Source organism: Dreissena polymorpha, chromosome 4 (genome assembly GCF_020536995.1).
Source record: "Dreissena polymorpha isolate Duluth1 chromosome 4, UMN_Dpol_1.0, whole genome shotgun sequence".
Taxonomy (NCBI): domain Eukaryota; kingdom Metazoa; phylum Mollusca; class Bivalvia; order Myida; family Dreissenidae; genus Dreissena; species Dreissena polymorpha.
Window position 1 is genome coordinate 106,438,102 of NC_068358.1, and position 16,954 is coordinate 106,455,055.

Here is a 16,954-nt window from a genome sequence, read left to right on the forward strand (position 1 = left end):
TACCATATTGCTTATATAAAACCAATAGATGCTCCCAATAGAGATCAGAAATGCACATTTATGTTTGCTTTTAATTGATGAAGAAAACATGATAACAATCCGTAGGAAAAGGGTTATACTAAGATATCGATGGTATACGGAGATAATAAATACTTTATTAATGCAATTTTGAAATGAAAGGAGCACTAGTAAGCAGCAACATTTACGAGTGAAGTTTAATTGAGAGGTCATTGTTGTACCACTTCTCTTAAACTTGTATTCCATTTTATATTCAAATTGTATCTGCTTTGCAAATGGTTTACTAAGATCATACATACTTGTTTAAATATAACGTTTTGTGTCATGTCGCGTTTAAAAACAAAACATATTATGGTGCTTATCTAGTTATATATTTGGTGAATAAATAAAAATACTCATGAGATTTTGGGCATAGTTGGATAAAAAACAAGACTATTGCCAAGCAATATATGTTCCCTACTGGCTCCACCATTGTCAGAATAGTTTTTTTATTTGTTGCCATAGCAACCAGAATTTTTGACGTAGGAAGAACATGAAATGATGTGCATAATGTCCATATTGCCATCCATCTATCCATATTTCAAGTTTTATGAACAAATATAAAGAACTTTTAAAATTATCGCAGGATCCAGAAAAGTGTGCAGGATCCACCATTTTCAGCAGTATGTCTAGTCTATTTTTTGCCATAGCAATCATAATTCTTGACGTAGGAACAAAATGAAATGATGTGCATAATATCTATATTGCCATCTGTCCATGTTTCAAGTTTCATAAACAAATATGAAGAACTTTTAAAGTTATTGCAGGATCCAGAAAAGTGTTACAGACTGACGGACTTACTGGCTGACGGATACACAGAGCGCAAACCACAATAAATATGTTCAGCCACTTACAGCCCACTGCTTTTTAAAACTTTGCAACTAAAATTGCTTTAATAAAGGCCAACAAACATTCAGAAAGGAAACTAGAGTTCAAGTCTACCAATCAATGTCATAGAAAGTCTATATAAGCTGAAGTGATAGAGCAAATTATAGCTTTTTTCGGGAACAAAAGTGGTCCTCCGATTAAGCTGTTAAATATCTCAGTCTAGGAAGTATATAACATGAAGAGAATCAAACTGCATAACGGCGTCATGCAAACAAAATTGATTTATTGTGACTTATTCTCAAATGGTCGTTCCTCAGCTTATCTTAACATATAAGTCTTGGAGCTGATGGATACATACGGAATATTACGCTAGTCAATTGTTCCAAGAGTTTGTATCAGTCGTGTGGCTTGTGTAATGTCTCCGCCTCTCGTGTGATGCGAAATAGCACAAGCCACGAGACTGTTACAAACTCTTGGAACAATTGACTAGCATAATATTCCTTTTATTATATACAACAACTATCGCAAACAGTTAACAATTGTATTTTTTTTGCTTTAACAAAACTGCAAAAACAATGACTAAAACGTTACGCCATAGTTTATTTTAGACCGTATGAATACAGTTTATGTAAATTAACGTGTTAACATTTGAACCTGGAAAACACAGGTTTTGGACGCGTTTACCTTAATGACATCGTTAATACAATGTTTATAACAATTAAGTTGACAACTTTTATCACATGTTTATAACAAAAACGATGAAACGATATGCACTTCCACTTCTATCCGTCGATGTCTTAATCGAAACTTAGTTTAAACCACACTATTTTATTGTATTTCTATCGAAATTTACATTTATGCATGATAAAAACACACTCCGAAATACGTTTTGCATTCGTTCGATGTTTTAAACCAATAGTTTACTGATTAAAAACTCACGTCCGACTGGTCCTTATATTACAGAGAGTTTAAATAAAACTATTGTGTTTCGTCACACAAATGACGTCGCACGATGTACTGCGTAATATATTTCGTAATATAAGATAGGAGTTTCCTATTTTCGGTGCGCGTAATGTGACGTCATTTAATGGGTCGAAGAAAGTGGTCCAGCTAGATGATAATACGAAAACAGCGAGTAGCATAGTACAGGATTAATTTCAAGGTAAGCGTGTCGAAAACCTGTGGTTCAATTGTTTACACGGTAAAAATTAAAAATTGGATAACGTCAAATAAATGCCAATAATTCTTGCTTTCAGACTTTCATATCAATGATTCTTCATCCCTAGTCTTCGCAAATATGGCAAACTGAATCACATTTAGTCGCTATATATCTAAGTAATTCATAACAATATGCTTACTCAATTTGTCTCTATGGTAATAAAGTTTGCTCAGAAACAGAAAGGTCATTTAACACACATTATCTAGGAAATTCGAATTCCAAAACAAAAATCAGGAATATTTCTCGAAATTATAATATTCTTTTCCTTTGAAGGTCAATATAAACAATATAAGATTTGAGCTTAATCATACATTCTGGGGAAAGTGTATCTGATTTGATTAAAACAAAGACCAAGATCTGCCTGTGGCAACCATACGATAGGCAAGCTATAAATCTTAATTAAATACACAATCAAATAAAACTTGACAGATATCAACCAGCACTGGCATTGGTCTCCATATACACCAAGAACCTTCTAATGTAACATGGAGGAGAGATTTTCCACCCATAAAAATACTACGGTATATGTTGGGGATTATCTTGTTTGTAAATAACAAGAGCACCGCATAACGGGTGCCACGCTCGGCTACGGGTGCAGTTTTGAATAAATGAAAGCTTGTCAGAATTTATTTTAAAACAAGAGCACCGCATAGCGGGTGCCACGCTCGGCTACGCTTGTCAGATTTTTTTAGAGGTCACAATGACCTTGACCTTTGACCTAGTGACCCCAAAATGGGTGTGGCGTTTAGAATTCATCAAGGTGCATCTACATATAAAGTTTCAAAGTTGTAGGTGGAAGCACTTTGATTTTAAGGGCCAATGTTAAAGTTTTATAGTAGAGGTCACAGTGACCTTGACCTTGACCTTTGACCTAGTGACCCAAAAACGGGTGTGGCGTGTAGAACTCATCAAGGTGCATCTTCATAAGAAGTTTCAAAGTTGTAGGTGGAAGCACTTTGATTTTAGAGCTTATGTTAAAGTTTAATATTAGAGGTCACAGTGACCTTGACCTTTGACCTAGTGACCCAAAAATGAGTGTGGCGTGTAGAACTCATCAATGTGCATCTACATATGAAATTTCAAAGTTGTAGGTGGAAACACTTTGATTTTAGAGCCAATGTTAAGGTTTTAGCACGACGCCTACGTCGGACGGCGGACGTCGGACGGCGGACGACGAGCTGGCTATGACAATACCTCGGGTTTTCTTCGAAAACGCCGAGCTAAAAATTGGCATGTAGAACTCATCAAGGTGCATCTACATATGAAGTTTCAAAGTTGTAGGTGGAAGCAATTTGATTTTAGAACAAAATGTTAAGGTTTCAGCACGACGCGGACGGCGGACGACGAGCTGGCTATGAAAATACCTCTGTTTTTTTTCCGAAACGCCGAGCTAAAAAACAATTATAAACTGATACCTTACAGAATACAAGTGCGATCAAAGGAATGTTAATATGAAGAAAAAAATACCAAATAGCTAAAAACTTAAAGGTGAGTCAAGTCAAAATCAAAAGTGAGAAAAAAGCTTAAAGAAATGGAAACTGTACATAAAAAATGTGTGTTTTTTTTTCATCAATATTCCATAAAATCTAATTTTAGAATATAAAATCTTGATTATTATTGCTATAAGGTAGTCAAACAAAAACTAACAACATAAGTAAAATAAATTTTGATAAAGGGATGAAAGAACAGAAAATGGAAGTAAATATCGCTGTTATTGTATTCATATGAGTAGCGGATTAAAGTTGTCATTGAGTTTAGCGTGTGGTTTCTTAATTTTGTTTTGATTGACTCCTGTTAAAGTTAAAATAGTGTCATCAATCTAATATACAGTTAATTTTCAGTTGTTATCCTTGTTGTAATAATTATCATCATTTTCTATTATTTCGTTGATTTCTGGCTCTAATGTATTTATCACTGATGGGTCATACTAAATGTTGGTGGCATTTTGTTCAAGTGAAGGCACGCCATTAGTTGGATTCTGTTACCATGTATTGTAATGGTAATAATATAAGGAGTATAACCCTATTACATTTGTAATGGTTATTTAATGAGATTGAGAACAAGAATTGTATAACTTGTTTTATTCATTCCTCAATCGCAATTTATGTTAAATGTGGTGAACAGAATCGCACAATAATTAGCTATAATAGTATAGTGGATTTAGTGTCCTCCTATTCTTTTAAGAATGTCAGGACAAATTTTCTCAGATCAGGACTATCCCCTCGAAATCAGGATGTATGACATGTATGGGTCTATACTGTTAATGATATACTCATTGTTTTTCATATAGATATTTAAACAATACAACTTGCAAAACACACATTACATCTCCAAATACATCCTATATACATTATAGATACTTAAATTTGTCCCTAAATACATAATAAATACACTACAGATACTCAAATTACATCATATATAAATTATATATACTTACATTCATCCCCGAATTTCTGTTCAGCGTTTTGCCCGACACGTGTAAAGGTGGCGAAAAGTTCAAGGTGAAGAGCATGTTCCTCTCGATAGGCCGGATCATCCAAGAAGGCTGTAGCTGCATGTAAACCTTCTCCACGATCTGTCATGGAGCGGCGGTATATCGGGGCATTTCTTTGTTGCAATTTAGTTAATAATCAGCTCACTTTTTTGTGACGATTAAGTCTATTATCATGTAACAAAATAGCCTTTTATCAGGTGGTTCTTTGTTGAATTTTCGTCTTTTATTAGGTTATTTCTTTGTGGTCCATATCAGGTAAATATGTTGAGGCAATTTAGTTTATTACCAGGACAGCTCTTAATTGCAATTTAGTATATTGTAAGGTCAGCTCTTCGTGGCAATGTAGTCTATTGTCAGTTCAGCTCTGTGTGACAATGTAGTATATTGTCAGGTCAGCTCTTCGTGGCAATGTAGTCTATTGTCAGGTCAGCTCTGTGTGACAATGTAGTATATTGTAAGGTCAGCTCTTCGTGGCAATGTAGTCTATTGTCATGTCAGCTCTTTGTGGCAATGAAGTTTATTGTCATGTCAGCTCTGTGTGACAATGTAGTCTATTGTCAGGTCAGCTCTGTGTGGCAATGTAGTCTATGGTCAGGTCAGTTCTGTGTGGCAATGTAGTTTATTGTCAGGTCAGTTGTGTGTGACAATGTAGTCTATTGTCAGGTCAGCTCTGTGTGGCAATGTAGTCTATTGTCAGATCAGCTCTATGTGGCAATGTAGTCTATTGTCATATCAGCTCTGTGTGGCAATGTAGTCTATTGTCAGGTCAGCTCTGTGTGACAATGTAGTCTATTGTCTGGTCAGCTCTTTGTGGCAATGTAGTCTATTGTCAGGTCAGCTCTGTGTGGCAATGTAGTCTATTGTCAGGTCAGCTCTTTGCGACAATGTAGTTTATTGTAAGTTCAGCTCTTTGTGACAATGTAGTCTATTGTAAGTTAAGCTCTGTGTGGCAATGAAGTATATTTTCATATCAGCTCTGTGTCACAATGTAGTCTATTGTCAGGTCAGCTCTGTGTGGCAATGTAGTCTTTTGTCAGGTCAGCTCTGTGTGGCAATGTAGTCTTTTGTCAGGTCTGCTCTTTCTGGCATTTATTATATTGTCAGTCCTCCTATTTGCGGAAACTTAGTGTATTGTCTCTTTTGCTCCTCAGGTCAGATATTTTTAGGCAATTGATTCGATTATCAGGTCACTCCTTTGTGGGAATTTCATTTATTATCATGGCCTCTTTTTATGACAATTAAGTCAATAATAAGGTCATATCTTTGTGGCAATTATATTTATTATGGTTATGCACATATCAGATTGTTGAATTGATAAATTGTTGAAATCACGAATTATAGATCAATTTGTACAAGAATGGCATAATAGTATTAATGAAATGCCAAAACTTGATAGTTATTGCAAATATAAAACCGAATTCTGTTTTGAAAAATATTTAGATGTTATTACTAATGACAAGTTATGTTCCCATAGTTTAGAGAAAGAATTAGGAAGATATTATAACATAGAAAGAGATATTGTACAAATTATGTATCAAACTGCTGTAGAATCAGAATAACATTTCATTTTATGTAGCTCAAAGTATAGATGTATAAGATCAAAATATATTGGAAATTGTTCATGGCCTACTGTTCAAAAATTCACTATATTAATGTCAACATAAAGAAAAAAATGTATGTATAATCTTGCCAAATTTTTTAAAGAATCTCTCTGTTTAAGACAAAATGCTCTTGAAAACCTAACTGTTCTCTGATCATAATGTAATATTCTGTTGTGTTCTTTGTTAAATGTCTATGAAATTAGTTCAATATAAATTGTATTTGTATATATGAATATGATTGTCCTTGCCATAAGTTTTTTTTGTATTTGTAAATGGCCAAAGGCAAATATTTTGCCAATTGCTAATAAACAGAAACTGAAACATTATCAGTTAACTGTTTTTTTTAACTTTAAGATATCACATCTTTGTGAAAATTTCAATTATTATCAGTTCAGGTTTTGTGCATTTTTATTCTATTATAAGGTCACATTGGTGTGCCAATTTAGTCTATTATCAGATCAAAACACTTCTTGTGGAAATTATAGTATTGGGGTGCAGAGGCACAAAGCTTTGTAATACAATTTCTTAAAATTCTAAAATTCTTAAGCGTGTTGCAAGTTTAATTCAGATAAGTCATGCCTGAATGGCTTGAACCTTGAAACAGTATGTATGTTTTTTTTCTCCATAATTCGAGAATAAACAGAGAGATAAGAATAAACAGAGATCAGCTAACCATCTAAACCTAAAGCTGATTTAGCAAGTTTACAAGTGGTAAGTGCACCTTTTTTATGACAGAAACTGCCCAGCTTAATCAGAGTTGGGGGAGAATGTTCATAGACATGACTTTATGAACAATCCCACACAAGTTATATGGCTGGGCCAGGGACAAATTCTGCGACCCTAGGATTTCTAGTCCAGCAACAGAGCTAGATGGCATGGTTAAAATTGTCATGACGTGTTTTTTAAAGATGATTGTGTAGAGTTAAAGAACGATTACATCTCTGGTAGTGGCAGTTTCAATAATTGTACCCAAGGCTGGAATAGTAGCAACACGAACAGATCTGAAACATACAATTTTACAAAAATGTTTAATACGCAAAGCTGACATAGCAAATTGCTAGTTAAGAAATTAGTAGAAAGTGCGCAAGTTTAATGTGTTGCTTGATGCATGCTAAGAATTCTAATAAGCGATTACTCTTAATATAATAATGCGATTCAGAGAAAGGGTTCTTATTTACTGTACTACTCATTTAAGAGATAAATGTGATGTTTCAAGTTGATAACTTTTATAATGTTATACTTATGCTCTCGACACAAATTAAGTGTCAAAACAAAGACAAGAATGTTACTTAAAAGTATGAGGTACAAAACTATGGTTCTTGTGCAAAGCACTTTTCCTATATAAGATCTCTTTATGAAGTTTAAAATTGACAGCTTGAAAAGCATCAGGGTAATAATTAAATATGGTAGTAAACCAAGGGCAGTAACTCCAAATATAAGGTACAGAAAAATAGTTCATGTGAACTGCATTTCAACATAATGAGATAGATAAAAAATATTTAAGTTTCATAGTAATAGCTTTAATAATCTAAGAATAATGCTCCAGACGATCGAAAAGAAAAGGTCTTGCCGAAGCTGCGGAACAAATTAAAACCTATCTGATGCCCGGTCAAGCAAAAAGAGCTGTCAAAGGAAAGCTCGCTCGCATTTGTTTCTTCCTCTCAGAGTTTCTTGCATGTTTTTTTTCTACGCCAAGCTGTTTCTATACTAGGTAAGTAATTATTCTATCAGGTGATTTAATCATTTTCCTTCCAGACACACAAATGTTTATTTTTAGTGGAAACCACTTTTCAACATTTTTTGAAACGGTTACCTTGACCAAAATTGATAAATTTATCATTACAATTTCCAAAGTAATCATAGTTATGAAGAAAGTAAAGCGCATGTATTTGAGGTACATAGAGCTTAGAAACAGAGATCAATGTGGTCAATTTGTCATCCTAAAAGTGATAACCTAATATCAATAGTCATTTATAGTTGCCTTTTTGTTAATTCCCTAAAATGAATGGTCTGCTTTCTGAAGATAAGACTTAATGCTTTTGTGTTAAGTGTCTTCCCATATTAGCTTGTGAAGTCTGCAAGGACTAATCAGGGATGACACTATCCGCTTTAATGGTTTGTTGTGTTTGAAGGAAGTCTCTCTTCTTAGCGAAATTCCAGTTTAGGCGGAATGAAGAATGTCGTCCCTGAAGAGCATGTGCGAACTGCACAGGCTTATATGGGATGACACAACGCACATACATGAGGCTAATTATCCCAGAACAAGGCTCAAATGATCTACACTTATATATCTGGGTCGCTGCCTAGGGTAACCAGGGCCGGAAGATATCGGGTAGAGGCAAGAGATTCGTTCACGCTATGCATGACTTTCTGCAGAAACAATTGTGCAGCTCAAATGATGATTGATACAAATAATGTAACCAGGATCCGTCTTCAAATGATAGTACCTACATACATCCTAAAGTATTTGTTTTTGTAAATACACTTTTTTTGCCAATACGCATTGTACATTTGCAGACAAATATCGCTAGAATAATCAGTAAATGCAGTACAAGCAGTCATGTAACCATACTGCATGCCAAAGGTATAAACATATGATACCTCAAAAACTTATAATTATGAAGGTAAATTAGTATTACCAACATACTGCACCAATTCCTATGAACTTTTATAAATGTATGATAAATTTGTTTTGGTATAACTTTAAAGGCTACTTTGCAGCTACTTTCCAGATCATGAATTATTGGGGTTACTATTTTACATTTACAATTATAATGCAAGCGTTTTTATTTTAGAACGTAATGTGTTATACTTTTCAGATTGTTTAGCAACTGATCCAAATAATAAAAAAAACTGAAGCCTTTAGCTGAATACTTAATAATATAACAGGCTGATCCATCTGAATTGGGACTTATGTCATTGTTCATATTCATTTAAGTCGTAGAAAACTCTGAAAATAATAGAGGACCTTCCAAAATGAAGATTGTTCCGGGCTTAATTTATTAGTATTCACAGTTTCTATCAAGCTAACAATATAAAGATATATTATTTATGTTGACTGAGTATATAAATTCTTATATAATAATTATGTTGTTGCTTTTTCAACTATTTGATTGTTCATACATAACAATCCATCAAAGGTTTCTAAGAACAGTATGGTTTTTCAGCGTTATTGTATTTCGTATTGTCTTTGTTTGCCTCTAATTAATTGTAGTCCACTTTGGAGAGAGTGCTAAATAACTCTATATTATCCTGATTCAAATTATTTTCAGTTAGTTCAATATTTTTTAGTAACTCATGTTCCTTAATAATTTGGCATTTCTTATAAAATGCCTATGATTTCCATCAACAATGTTTCTTAAACACCAACTTTAAGTGCACAAGCTTGTGCTGGAACTAGACCCTCATATAACAATCAAAGATATTGTTCAAACAATAGCTGCAGAGTTCTGATCAAAATACAAATTGTACAGTAAAAAACATACATTTTTTTCTAGATATTAATAATTTGCGCAGCATAATGTGAAATGGGTCTTATGCAGTGAGAGAAGCTCCAGACCAGACTGCATGAATCAATATCAAGTGATCATCGGTGCAACCAGTAAAGAAAACATTCATTTCAAATCAATAACAAAAAATAACAGACATACAATAATAGAATACCTTGTAAGACACAAATTGCAGAGGTAGATGTTGTCCAAAACTTACAACCACCATGACAATGTGTGCCTAGGGAATATTTGGGTGAGAAGTGGTGTTGTCTTAATATTCTTTTTATGGCCATAAACAATTTACCCAAGCATCTGTTGACCTTTATATATTTATAGTTAGTTGGTTGTTATCAAACCTTAATTTCTTTACATATAAAACAAACCATCGACTTCCATCAAAGAGTCGTGCAGATGTAGATCTGACCAAGGGAGGCGCATGCACCACTCCTTCCCAGAGGACAGTCAACAACAGATCATGGTTATTGGCCTCCTGGCTGCAAATAACACAAGACATATTTATATTCGTATTTATGTTCTAATTAACTTACATTTACTTACATCAGAATCTTAAATTCATCTCTTACAGAAAGTCAACCAAATTGTCCATGTTATAAAACATTCTATAAGTGTGTTATGCAAATGGGCTTAAGCAAAGTGACCACCAGTATATGATATATGTTCAGGGCAACATAAATACCAAGCAAGCCTGATCAGCATAATCTGTTTCAGAAAGTCAACTTGAATAGCGAACAGGCTTAGCAACTGAAATAAAATGCAACTAACAAACAAAAATTGTCAAAAGACAGCTGCTGTAACGATTAGCCAGCAGGAACTTCTGAAAAATTGCAATTACAAGTAATGGAAAAGTATTTCTGGCCACATTATCACAAAAGTTACTCACAATAATATTGGCAATGTTATAGCTGCCAAAGAAGTTTATTACGTGGACCAAAGACTGAACAAAAATGTTTAAAACCGTGTTTAAGCACATCTGCAATCAGTCTGTTTTCAAATCTATGAAGATAATATTTATTTCATGACGGACACATTCTGAAATGATCAGGAATGTTCTGTTAATCTATGAACACAAAACACAGAATGTACCTTCAAATACATGATGGTCACTTGGTAAAATTGACAACAGCTGATTGGATGATATACATGTTAATAGGTACAGAATAATTTTGTTATATTCTGTAACTTCAACCCTGTTCTCAGCTGGAAAAGTTTACCATTAAAATGGCTTGTTAGATTCAAAATTTAACTTTAATTCAGGTCCAGCTATCTTTGCAAATATGCAGATGAGATTATCGAGAAACTTAAATAAACCTAATGCTATTTAAACTACCTCCCACGCAGACAATAGGTTAAACAAGATATAATTTGTTCCATTTAAATTAAGCACACTCTGGGTAAAGTGGTCTTAATGCAAGTGCTTTAAGTTTTGTCCAATATAAGCTTGTGCACTCCACACCAGCCAATCAGTGACATAGAGAATAATAGGTTAGTGTTGATTAAAGATCAGGTTTATCATGCGAGGTTTAGAAAACAAAAAGCACGAGCCTTGGCGAGTGCTTTTTTCGTTTTCGTGCCGAGCATGATAAACCTGATCTATAATCAACACTAACCTATTATTCTATTTATCCCACTTTTTTTTTCAGTAAACTTTTTTTATTTAAACAAAATTAGTTTTCATGAGTGTTTTTCGTACTTTGATAATGACTGTAGTGTAACCAAGGTCAGTGTATTACTCCGCGTTCCAAAAATAACCGCTGATCATATAATAAATTTTTTAAATCAGAATATCGTTCTGTAACAAAGAGTCGAGCGTTATTAATTACAATTTTAATCATATTGTATTACAAATCTCAAAATTTTATAATATCAATATGACACCAAGTTGTTATATACAAGGAACTACCTTTGTTTACAACGTAGCCTAACACCACACACAATTCACTTTCGATATCAAACTATCAACTCGATCACGAGGTGCACAATATTTGCTTCTTTGTTATAATATGTGGTTGTCTAGGCTGCATTTCGGCCATAGTTTAGGTGCATGAAGGTGAACAAGAGGAAGCTGTTGGATTGTTACATTTACTGGACTGAGCAAGAATGTTTGAACACGTTTGCTGCTGTTCAACAGATATGTTGGAATAATTGGTTATGGGCTGGACATTGTTGTGCCCTGTTATAGCCATGGTTTCAGTGGGTGAAATGTTTGCATTTCGAAGTTTTTGGACCAGGAATTTGCGAACTGAATGGTTCGTTATTCTCTTGTGCTCGGTAAAGACGGCGTCTTTTGCCATGCCCACTGGGATGCAGTGTCATTTGTGCGTATTGCCAGGTAAAAAAGGGTGCTAACTTGAAGAAAAATCAGATGGACGCATATCCGAGTACAGCTTGTAAATTTACACAGGATTTCTTGGTCCAGACGATTGTTTTCTACGGTCAAAGGGGAGCAACTCGAACTGACCTCTTCAAAGGGGAGCAACAACAACAGAACCTATTTGCAGCATAGTGTTAAATTTACCTAATACTAGAGGTTTAATGACAATAAATGACAACAAACAAGTTTTTTAACAACATTTTTGTTTTAAGTTCATTAAGATTAACAAAACTTTTAGATTGTTTTTATTATTGATGCACTTGGCAAATACAGGTGACGAGGTGCGTGGGAAAATGTAGTCCCGGTTCGGCAGTTGATGACGTCATTTCGTGCCGTTGAATATAGCCTTGCCGTTGATTATAGATGAAATTTAATAAACACGGCTTTAATCAACCGAATTCGCTGTAAGTGGTATAAAATACTTTTCCGCTGTTATGGAGTTTTTAGTTTAAATGAAATCTCTTTTTAAGGATAATACTGTCTAGGTGAAAAGTGTCATCACTGATAAGCCTGGGCAGACTGCACATATGGATGTCAGTTTATGTACATACATGACCATAAAAATAGAAGACTATTTTTTAATTCATATTGACAATTAAACCTGCAATTGTATGGGTATTCAATTTGGTTAAAAAAGACCTAGATAAAACTCAATGATGTGCTTTGTGATTTAAGACAGGTTTAACACTGTAATGAACACTATAAACTAAGTGCAAGTTAAGGGTTGTTTATGTTTGCATGTTTGTAAAATCAGTTCTGAACAGAACAGTTGGTAAAAAAATACTGCATAAGTGAAAACTGCATAATCAACAAAGGTTAAACAGATGATTTGTATACCAATATCAGACGGTGTGCTTGTTATCATCAATATAATGTTTCACCCTATTTTCAGAAATCAGTATATCAATGCATTATCAGTGAGCGTTGACTATGGACTTTGTACTTTAGAATTTTAAGTAGGTTGTAGGCTTAAGAACGACAAATAATGTACCTGTTTGTGAGGTTAAAGTGAATGACATGGGTAAATATAAACTAAAAAGTGTGCGTGTGTCTTTATTAATACTCTTTCTGTTCATAGGGAAGAAATAATAATTATTGTGAATATACAGCATTTCAAATAGAGGACAAAGCATAATAGGTATCTGTAGCAAAATGGCAACTTCTGTTGGTTCTGTTCATATCAGTTCAGCTTTAGAGAAGGACTATGTATGTGACGCTTGCGAAAGTAGAAAATATGAAGAAAGTGCAGATTATTTTTGTCAAACATGTATGAAGTTTTTTTGTGGAAAATGCATTAATCCTCATGATCAAATGTATGGAAACCATTCCAAATATGGAAGAGGAGAAACAACTAAATGGCCTCTGTCAAAGCAAATGGAAGATTTGCTACTGAAATGTGACGTCCACAGAGAAGAGAAACTTAAAATGTTTTGTCAGGACCACCGTCAGGTATGTTGCACTGATTGTGTTATACTGAATCATAGGTAAGTTACAGTCTGTGATCCGAAACCCGTTATCAATATTTGATGGCACAAATAAAGCTTTTCAATTTTAAAAACTCTCCCAGTAACAAACCATATCAATGGTAAGTGTTTGAATAAATTAGCGATCGGTACATAATAACGGTCAGAACTTATTTGTACCTTGGTATTTGTTGTTGTTTCCGAAGTCTAGAACATTCTAGGAAAAGTTTATTGTTTGTAAGTTATTGAGGTTCGTGAAAATTGGCTGCTTTCCATGGAATAAATATAAAAAATATGTCTTCATTTTCTTTCTTCAGCTTCATGTCATGATTGTTTTATGCGTTTTAATACTTATTGTAAACAATGGTAAATTGTTGATGGCTGTTATTTTGGAAGACATAATTGCATAATATCTAGATTTCAGAATGAGGCATACATTATTTGTTATGCACAATCTGTAATTGATAAATGATTTCATTGGAAGATGACTATATTGCTCGCCATTACAGCAACATTCTTGTTTATTAAGTTTTTCACTGTGTTGTTCACTTAGATTTTTTTTTAAGAATACGTTTTTTTTTAAAGAGTCGATGTTTGCAAAGACAAACCCAGCAATAAATCATTTAAATCTGAACCTTTGTAATTTTTTAGTTATATATTTCATATTTATACATAATAAATTTGGAAATCATTCTTCTTTCTGCTTTTTCAGACAGTTCACAAATGTGTCTCTAATTTCTGAGTCAGTCAAGAACCTATCATTAGATATGCAAAGGTTGTCAAACAATCTCCAAACTATTGATGATGAACTAAATGAGTTCAGGAGTAAACAAGAGGCCAGCATTCAGTCCTTGGAGGTATCATGCACTCAAAAACTACAAGAAGTACAAGAGCTGCGAAAGAAGATAAATGCGTGTTTGAAGGCACTAGAAAATACAACTTTGAATGTACTGGGTGACATCCGGACTACATTACAAACCTCCCTCAAGAAAGATGTTGACAACAGCAGCAGACTAAAGGATGACCTGCAAACACTCAGCAAAGCTGTAAATGGCCTTTGTCATAAGAGCAAGAAAGAAATTGAGTTCATAGCCAACAGAAAATGTCTGGACAAAATACAAGAGATTCAGTCATATCTAAAGGAGAACATTGTAAAGGTGCAGAGTTCATTAAAATTCCAAGCAAACACTGACATTGAGCAGTACCTGTCGAAACAGTCTAGTCTAGGGTGGATTGTAGAGAGTATGCAGTTTCTCAAACTCAAGATGAATCCAGATGAAACATTGATTGTGAAGAGAACAATAGAGTATAATATGGCAATACCAAGTGACACGAGTCAAATTTACCTCATCAATAGTATTTGTTGTCTGTCTAGTGGCGAGGTCATAGTTGCAGATGTCCATAATAAAAAGAGTGAAGCTGTTGGACCAGCGTTACAATGTGTCCAGTCACTGCGATGTGTCTGGTACTCCACGTAACATTTGCAATATTACATCTAGTGTGGTGGCTGTAACTTTTAATCAAGATGTGCAGTTTATCTCTGTGACCAATGGGAAGCTGGTGAATGGGGGGAAGTTATCATTACAGCATGCTGCTATTGGTATTTCCCACAATCAGGGATCGTTGTATGTCACGTCTGGCACTGCCCTGTACCACTACACCCTGACTGGGACACTGGTAAAAAAGATGCATGAGGATGCAGAGGCCTCTAATAGAGGTAAATGTATTTTTTCATAAATACAAATAACATATAATCTCTATTGTTGATATGTTAAACAGTAATGACAATTTAAGAAATTATTGTTATACAACAATTGAACAAACAAACAATATATTATAATCCTGCTATACTAATATACAATATGATGAATGTATTGCAGTGTTCAAATGTGCAGTGAGTCCTGCTGGGGACCGGATCTATGTCACCAACTTCTCCCAGCACAAGCTCCTCACTTTGGGTATTGATGGGACCCTGATATCCACCTTTGAGCACCCTGAACTACAAAGTCCATGTGGTGGACACGTTACACCTGCTGGACAAGTGCTAGTGTGCGGGTACGACTCCCATACTGTCATACAGGTGGATCATGAAGGAAAAAACAAGCTGGCCGCACTGGTATCCAAGAAAGAGGGACTGATCCAATCAGTGTCTGTCTGCTACAACACCAACACTCACCAGATCATTGTGGGACTAAATGAAAACAATACAATCATTGTTATGGACTTACAATAGCACTTCACATTGAAAAAAGATGTTTACACATTTAAAAATGTCATTTCCATGTTACCTTTGAATGGTCTGTTACGTAATAGCAGTTCATGTTTAGGTGAGAATAAAATGCATGCATTTTATCCTTTGCTATTAACATGTAATTAAACGTAATGTTGAAAACGAATATTTTTTAATGCTCTTAAGATTGCACCATTCAAAATAAGATTGTATGACGACTTTCTATACTTTTAATGCTGATTATTTCTTTAGTCTGACTGTATGTCATGTTTTATGTAAAGTCATTATTAAGATGTATTAATATTGATTACTTTTATATGTTCATGTTTTGTTATCTATTTGTAAGTATTGCGGGATAATTGTGTTCTTCATGTATACTTTTTTAACCTTACTAATGATGTTTGGTATGTGCGACGTTTTTGTATATGTGCCTTTGCAAGCCTACTGAAGTCATTATACTATACAACTTATGGTTTGGAAGAATAATGCTCTGGATTTCAATAAAATTTTACAATAACTTTTGAAGAGTTTCTTTTACAATTAAAATACTTTAGGCTTATATTTTGGTGTGGTCAAAATATATCTGACTGACATTTATTTTACCAATTAAATAATACAAGCTCTCTGGTGGATCTTAATTTGTGTACAAGACATTCGGAACAGATGCATAAATATAAAAGTGGATCATGATGGCCCTCAAGAATTGATGCCCCTGCATTCTACTTTTGTAAAAGACAATTCTTATGTCAAACACGCTTTTATTGGTCATTTGAGACTTAACCTCTTTAGTGTGACCTTGACCAATGACATAATGATACAGATAATACACATGGCACTCCGTCTCTTGCTGGTAGTGATTTGTAGCAAGTTATCTTGAAATTGAATGGTGAATGAAAACATTACAGCCTGGTAGAGCTGTTGTCTGCCCAAATTTTACCTCTGACCTCTAAGTGTGACCATGACCTCTCAATCAGGCTTTAAAAATTCATGGTTGCCATTGGTAGATAGATATCTTAAAATGACCTGACGATTTGCAAAGATCATCGAAATGGCTGTTTGATAGCTTACTTCTATCTTTGAAGTGTTACTTTGACCTTTGAGGTAAGGAAACTAGAAACACGCCACATGTCGTCTTATGTTGAATAGCATTTGAGCATATTATTTTAAAACGTGTTTGTA

The 16,954-nt window shown here is 34.3% G+C and overlaps 2 protein-coding genes across 2 annotated transcripts; both read left to right on the forward strand.

Moving 5' to 3' along the window:
• Nucleotides 1–12,810: 12,810 nt before the first annotated feature.
• On the forward strand, nucleotides 12,811–16,262 carry LOC127878882 (uncharacterized). The gene is made up of 3 exons (XM_052425410.1): nucleotides 12,811–13,531; nucleotides 14,258–15,262; nucleotides 15,426–16,262. The coding sequence occupies exons 2-3, from the start codon at nucleotides 14,941–14,943 to the stop codon at nucleotides 15,776–15,778; spliced, it is 675 nt and encodes a 224-aa protein (XP_052281370.1). The 5' UTR covers nucleotides 12,811–13,531; nucleotides 14,258–14,940; the 3' UTR covers nucleotides 15,779–16,262.
• LOC127878677 (uncharacterized protein DDB_G0279899-like) lies at nucleotides 13,457–14,934 on the forward strand. Its single transcript, XM_052425206.1, has 3 exons — nucleotides 13,457–13,566; nucleotides 14,258–14,787; nucleotides 14,921–14,934. Exons 1-3 carry the CDS (start codon nucleotides 13,457–13,459, stop codon nucleotides 14,932–14,934), a joined length of 654 nt encoding a protein of 217 aa, XP_052281166.1.
• Nucleotides 16,263–16,954: the final 692 nt, after the last annotated feature.